Here is a 7443-nt window from a genome sequence, read left to right as displayed (position 1 = left end):
CAAAACCTGGACCAGTTTGGTCCATACAAAAATTTAGCCGGTTCTGATCAAGATATGTGTGCCGCTATACAGTCTGTGCTCATCATGCGAGGCTTGAGCGTTGCGCTGACCTTCTCGGGCCGTTCGCCCGGGCTGGTTTTCGCGTTCTTCTCTCTTGCGCAATCGTCCGTGCCAAGTCATTAATCTTGAGACCATTAGCGTTGGTGGCTGAAACATTAAGTGGTGCTTCCCATCAGAATCAACTGTATGCCTTTGGCTAGTTCAGTTACAGGGCGCTCACCGCACTATGAGACTCCCCCCTTCCCTTCAGTTTTAGTCAATCAGGTCATCGGGGATTTGGGGGGCATTGTCATTTCAGCTAAGCGGCTCAACGATACTCGGGTCAGATCACCCAATTAATGCGGCGAGTCTTCATTTATGAACTCCAGCGTGGAGTAGGCACATATTTGCGTTCGCCGTAGCATCGCCCCTGTAAGAAGATCTCTCTCGTTCAAATGTTTTCACGCGAACTTAAGACAACAGACACCATTTCCCTGCGACTTGATAGTACCACGCCCCTTCGCTTCCAATTTGTCACATCTCACTTGATCACTGTATGTTTTACATTCCAGTTGACAAAAAATTTTTGGAACTTGCTCATAGTTGCTTCAAAGGACCTTGAATTCCGGACAAAAAATGATCCTCAAACTGTAGGACAAAGGGAGAAGGAAAACAGACGCTTCAGATTAGAGGAAATTACAGACTTTCTGTAAGATTGGTTTGGCAACGCTTCGTTTGATATTAAGTCGACAAGCGCCTTGTAGAGCCGCCGCGCCTGACACTCGGCCGATACTATGTCGCTGATAAAACTGACTTATGTGCGAGGAGTTTGGAAAAAAACCGCTCCACCTAGGGTGTCTGAGTGGATACATTCCCGTCAGAATGGCTTATTCGCCTACTACGGCACGGGAGATTACGCACCAACCTGTAAACCTCACAACTTCTTGAGGCGTTTGGCGGCATCCAAGAGGATAGCCTTGCGCGGTAGACCTCGGGTTGGTTTAACTGCCACCTCCTCTTCATCGTCTTCCTCTGCCTCAGGCTCGACTTCCACCTCATTGTCTTCTTCACCGGCAGATTCTTCTTCAATGACCGCCTTCGCCTTGCCCTTAGAGCCAGAGGGAACGGGGTCCGGCGACATCTTCGTGAAGATCCTTTTGCAGGGGGAAGCGCTCGGTGTAGCCAATGGAGAGGTCGGGTCTTCCGATCCAAGCTTCAATCTATAAATCACTTTCAGTCAGTGGCTAATTGCTGCCTAGTCTCCGGGCCACGCACATGTTTCTTCCTTTGCCATGAGGACCCAACTTCGCAGGTAAGCCTGAGCCACTTGCTCGGCTGGGTTGGTGCCCGCTGGTTATACTGCAGTCGTTGACCTGTAATTGTTATCCGGTCAGCGAGCTGTGAGGGAAAAAATGACAAGTCCTTACCAAAATGACAGCCATTTTTTGATCAAGGTCAAAGTCGACTAAAACCCCGCTGATTTCACATTCCCGCCCAATGACGTAGAGCGCGTGAGTCTTGATAAAGTTTTTTGACCCGGGGACAACATATGTGACCTTGAAGGATTTGTGACGTCGTTCCTAGCAGTAACAGCTCAGTTTCTGCGCGAGATTGAAAGACTGGATGGCTTACTTGAGAATCCCAATCACTATGCTCCATTGTGACTTCGAGGGCTCTGTCATTCCCGGCAGTGACTTCTTCTCGTTTGATGACGATTCCGAGGCCGATTACACTTGCCTTATTGGCGAAATCGAACCCCTCCTCGCCAATTTCCCTGACGCGCGAGACCGAATGTTGATTGTACGTCAAAATTGGCGTCTTGCCGTCGTTCGTCGCAATTAACTTCCCAGCCATGAAGTAGACAACATTCGCAGCCAGGACGTTGGCAAGGGCGGTGTTTGTAGTGAGAGTGATCTCAAAGTCTCTTTGGGCAGCCCCGTCGACACCGGCGCATTGCAAGAATGATTGCGTCGTCACGTTACCGTACTGGTTTGCGCGTATGTTTTCTGGAACAGACTGTGGGGACCTTTAGCGAAAACGTCACACATATGACGCATGGGGGCAACGTACATCCGCGAGAGGTTCGTACATGCTTGTCATGTGAACGGGGTGGTTTGGGTTCCTGTTCATAGCCATTCCTAATCTATAATGTTAGATGTGCTGGTGAGGATCGGTGGTGCGCGTTACGGTCGAGTTCTGGCGCTGTCTTGGTGAAGGCTAAGGTGGAAACCAATATAAAATAATTAGAAGGTAAATTGTTAACAATGTGGATAATAATGAGATCAATTGTACTAAAGTTTTTGATTTAAACACTCGAATTGAGACCTACAGGGAGAGGGCGGAGCGGGAGTTTCGAGTTCTGCTTGAGGGGTCGGCGAAGACGAGTGTAGAGGAACAGCGAGTGATTGCTTTGAGGAAAAACCAACAGCAGCGGAGCAAGCTCAGCAGGGTTTTGAGGAGAAGGCGGCAATGAGACAAAACAGGAGCGTAGTAGGTGAGTTGATGCCGAGTGAAGTAAGAATCAGTGTGGCAAAAGCCTCTCTTTTAAAGGTATTCGCCCAGTCAGGGAGAACACTATGCATGAGGTAGTTGTTAGCGCCAAGGGAAGTAAAATTGAACCAAGCAACAGTTTCTTACCACAAGCGTTTGAGGCCCGGTCCCTGTGTGGCGCCAATCAGGGTACCAATTGAAACTTGACTCAAGGGTCCGATGACTGCAACCTTTCAGGACAAGTGACAAGGCACTGCCGGCGGAATTCGCAGATGCACTCACGGGTGGTGGAGCCTGAGAATCTGCAACCAGGTGCTGGACCAGATTAATGTGAACTAACGCCCCTGTGAAAAGACCCTGATTGATCAAAGACCTCGTCAATGGTTAGCTGAGTTGCGAAGCGACCCGACGTGTGACCTGTACATCAAATCATGAATAGAAAACATCGAGTATCCAGTATAATATTAGCCTTCTTCTTCGCTAGGCAGCAAAGATCCCTGCCGAGGGGTAAAATACAAGGCTTCCTGCACTCTATGATTCACGGGCCCTTGGGAATCAAACGTGGGGGGGAAAGCAAGAGTTGTAAATCGAAAAAAAAACGGCCAGCTAAGAGTTCACTCGGAGGATGACTTACATTAGGAGTATGTATGTATATGCCTTTCCGGGAGGTGTAGTCCTCTACGAGTGGTTACAGTTGCGTGATCGTATTGAAACCGCAAGCTGAAAGGTCAGCCCTGATCCGGAAGCGACGAAACATTATCTAAACGGGAATATCAGTTTCCCAATGAAGATTCTTGATGAAACATCCCTGTGAAAAACCTGTGAAAAATACCGGTAAGGAGAAACAGGCAAGAAGCCCTTCGACCATATAATGGGTTGATCATTGAGTGGTTTTCCGCTGGCGGCTTGAGTTCCCCCGTTGCGCTTGCACGGGTAGAGCAAGCTCGCCCTGGTCCCTCCGCCATCACACTTGTGATAGGTCCGAGGGGTTAACCATAACCTTTCATAAACCTGCTGCATTTGCACAGTTATATTTTAGCCCCCCTCCGTCACTTTGCACTTGCGAGTGACCCGAGGACCTTATTTAATTAATTCACAGTTTTTTGCCCCTCTCCTGCCCTTGCAATTGCAACTGGCACGAGGGGGTTGAACCCGGCCCCTTTTCATTCCTGCTTCAGGGATTGGGGGGCCAGTCCGAGGCATTTATGTTCGGGGACTATAATTTAATTTTCTGACGGTATTGATACCTGAGGAAATGAGAGGTGGGAGACAAGTGGAAATTATAGATCATTTGCCACCCCTTTTCAGAAAAATGCAGGGGGAACCCTTGATCCCAATTTCCACAAAAGCGTGGATTTAATATACTTAGATTCCTGCCTGATTATTCCTTTATTTATTTTCGGAGGCTAATTGACATTTGAATTCACATAACAGGATCAGTTGTCAATCTTCCCAACGCAACATTTCCGAAGAAACCAGATCCGGAGGCCATCCTTCTTGCCAGGTTCCCGCATTTAAGAATAGTTCAATCTGAAGAATCTACCCTTACTAGTGATAATTTGAAAATTGGCTTAGATTCAATGATCACTGATGTTAGAGAATTGTGGTTAAGTGACATTGATAGTGGTGCCTTCCAAATTGTTCATGCAGTCACTATTCCAAACACCTGATGAATATCCCATTTTTCAAACACTTCTCAAATTGTTGAACATTGTTTTGTTGTAGTAGAACTTAAACAATTTACCCTGAAAAGTTTGACTTCTATTACCTGCCCCTAGTGGTCTCATGAAAACAAGATCCCATCTCTTTGGTGAAAAGTTTGACCAAACTGGTTTTTGGTCCAGTGGTTTTTCAACTCTCCAAGTTCAATCATCAGTTGATCCAAATATATCAAGGGTGCAACCACTGTGCTGCACTTTGTGCAGCACAGTGGTTTTGGCATCTGCTTTGCTGCACAGAAAGTAGCTGCCCCACTAGCTGGACTGCTTTAGAATTAGGGACCTCTACTTTCAGCAGTGAAATACCACTGTTTGGCCTGCTGGCATAGCGTTCCCCTGCTGTGCTGGCAACAGTGGGTCAGGCGCAGCACAAATGCGTCATTTTTTAGTGTAGCATTAGCGCAATCCTGTGCATCTGTGCTAATGCTACGCAAATTTGCACCCTGTGTGCGTAGATTTAGCCCAGATGCGCGTAAATTAGCTAACACTAAGCTGTGCTAATTTTTAGTGTAGCATTCACAAAATTGCGCGCATTAATACTACGCAAATGCGCACAGGGTGCAAATTTGCGTAGCGTTAGCGCAGATGAGCGCAAATTTGCTAACACTAAGCATGCAGGAGATGAGCGCAAATTTGCTCACACTAAGCATGCAGGGAAAAAATGTGAGTGCGCTACAGCACTTTTTGTGTCAAAAAAAGGCCTTTTCTTCACTAAAAGCACCTTAGAGCAACATGGCGCAGCGTAGCAGCTGTAGCAGGCGCTAAAGGCCTTTTCTTCACTAAAAGCACCTTAGACCATCATAGCGTAGCTTAGTGGCTGTAGCATAGCCCTTTTATTGGCTGTAGCATAGCCCTTATTCTAAACAAAAATTGGTGCTAAATTCAGCCCAGTGCAGTGGCGCTACCAGCTTGCTAACACTATTCAAAAAAGGCTGGGGCATTTTGCTGCTTGTCTGCGCAGTTTTCTGACTGAGTTTTTCAATCAATTTGCCTAATATGAACCCAAAAAAGCCTGAAAAAGTCAAACAACTGCTTGGATAAGACTGCATTCATGTGAAAAAGTGAACAACTACCAATTTTATTTGAAACATGGAACATAGGAAACATGGCACAAGGTTAAGATTTGATTAACTAATTGGGCAACTTATTCTTCTGCTTCATTTCTTTGTGTTCCTGACAAACTAGATACTTTTGATCTGACCAGATCTTTTCAACTTTTGTGCCATCATAGACCGGATAAATGGGGAGCCAGTAAGATGATGCACTAAGTTTCTGTAGTTGAAAAACACTGGCAATCAGTTCAGATCAACCATCCACATGGTTTATCATCATCGTACATGATTTCCAGTTCAATAGGCTTCATGCCTAGCTATTGCAGCAAAGGACGAAGCTGGACTCCAGAAAGCCACTGAAAATCGTCTTGGTTTTTCCTCGTGATCTTCAAACCCAAACTTTCCAACGCCATGCCAGAGTATCTTCATAGGACCATGAAACGAGTAGCCAGAGCCCCCAAAATAGGCTACACCCAACGAGGGAAGGATAAATTCCCCACCTTTGTGATTCCCAAAGAAGAAAACCGAATCAAATAAAAACGAGTTGTTGAAATCGCAGTGGGTTTGGACCTGCAAATTGATGCTTATTGTTCGGGCTGAAACATTTTGAAACCATGAGCTTTTCAATTGTTTTTTTGGTTGGTTTCGCAATGGAGGAAACACTCACAGGCAACAATTGGATTTAACTCTCTAGACAAATTGGCCTTGAGATGCTCACTTCCCCACTTTTGAAGATACCTGACTCCTTTTTCAGCAACTTCACTGGCCTGCGATAAGAACCCCTTGTTGATCCAAAGGGACAAGATTGCGTAGTAAGCCATATTGTTTTTCAGAAATATACCAGAGTCCAATACTTTGTGGCGGGGGTCTTTTCGGAGCGGATTTGGAAGAGCAGGGGGGGTTTTCTCTTCTTTCCAAATCGGATCAATGCCTTGCAGTTGAGATACTACTATTTTTTTATTGTAATGTTTGATTTTCAGATCCGAAACACCTTTGTAGTTTTTCTGAAAAGTGAAATCAAGTGATCAACAAATATTCTTCTATCTGTTGTGAAAATTCAACTCACAGCACCTTCCCTGTACCCGTAAGTTTGAAACGATACTGAAGCAGCTTTGGCGTCTTCTTCAAGCCCCTTTGCAATCCGTTTGGTTCCTTTGTTGCTCTCGTTCAGTGGGTAAGGTGTTGTGGGCCATGATTTCTGAACGTATGGTTGTTCGGTTCTCTTGTGGCAGTTGGTATTGAGCTTATTAGTTTGCACAAAATGTTCAAGACCTTCCTTTGCAAGTTTCTGTACACCAGATATCAAAATTATGCATTTAAAAGGCTTTGCAGTACTATATATTTGCTTGACTAACCTCTGCTGATGGATGAACACTTAGCAAATTCTCCTCCAGTCGTGGGACCCCAACTCCGCAACACCTTCCGCTTTCATCCAACAGAATCACCATTTTCTGGGTATCAAGAAGTCGACATTGACCCTCAAGAGAAATGGCATGCTTCAAAACATCAGCATGAGTTGGAAATCTGAGGCAGAAAGGTTTGGGGATTGGATCGTCTGAAGGTGGATGGGTTTTATATTTAAGAATCGTTTTTTCAACCTGTAAAACCGCATCCTGGTATTGCTTATGCAGCATAACTTGGGGTGGTGAAGTTTCAAAGGCCTCTTTGATCATGGTAATGATCTCTTGGATGTGAATCCCTGGAAACTCCTGCATTAAAAAAACTGCAAGCAGGTCATAATAAACATGCTCTACTACAGCTTCTTTTCGAAGTTTCATCAACCTCTTGAACATCCTCTCTTCCATGGCAAACGTGTTGGAGTACGAAGACCCCTTAGCATCCCCTTCTGGTGCCTTTGTGGGCAGATGCTGCAACCTGTAATTATAAAGACAAGAAAGGTCAGTATCGAGCTGGAATCACCCAGTTGTTCCCAATTGGAATGGTGGCAGCATATTCCGCACAACCACCAGGGTCCAAGAAAGCATTGGCTTTAGAATAGATTGGTTGCAGCATATTCCGCATGACAACCCAATTCTACTGTGCAACAACTTGAGGGTGTGGAGAGGGGGCCTGTCTGAATCCTATGCAGGTAATATGGGAACAACTTACTTGGCTTTTTTGTTCGGCATTGTAGAGGGAATAGG

At 45.6% G+C, this 7443-nt stretch overlaps 2 protein-coding genes across 2 annotated transcripts; both read right to left on the bottom strand.

The window, feature by feature from the left end:
• Positions 1–973: 973 nt before the first annotated feature.
• PtA15_11A407 (uncharacterized protein) lies at positions 974–1180 on the bottom strand (the record flags this gene model as incomplete). The annotated part of the gene is made up of 1 exon (XM_053161312.1): positions 974–1180. One exon carries the CDS (start codon positions 1178–1180, stop codon positions 974–976), a length of 207 nt encoding a protein of 68 aa, XP_053025271.1.
• Positions 1181–5596: 4416 nt separating this feature from the next.
• On the bottom strand, positions 5597–7428 carry PtA15_11A406 (uncharacterized protein; the record flags this gene model as incomplete). The annotated part of the gene is made up of 5 exons (XM_053161311.1): positions 5597–5895; positions 5967–6303; positions 6366–6497; positions 6655–7174; positions 7409–7428. 5 exons carry the CDS (start codon positions 7426–7428, stop codon positions 5597–5599), a joined length of 1308 nt encoding a protein of 435 aa, XP_053025270.1.
• Positions 7429–7443: the final 15 nt, after the last annotated feature.

The sequence above is a fragment of the Puccinia triticina genome, chromosome 11A (genome assembly GCF_026914185.1).
Source record: "Puccinia triticina chromosome 11A, complete sequence".
In the NCBI taxonomy this organism is placed as follows: Eukaryota; Fungi; Basidiomycota; class Pucciniomycetes; order Pucciniales; family Pucciniaceae; genus Puccinia; species Puccinia triticina.
Note: the sequence above shows the minus strand (reverse complement) of the source record. Positions and strands in the feature narration are given on the sequence as shown.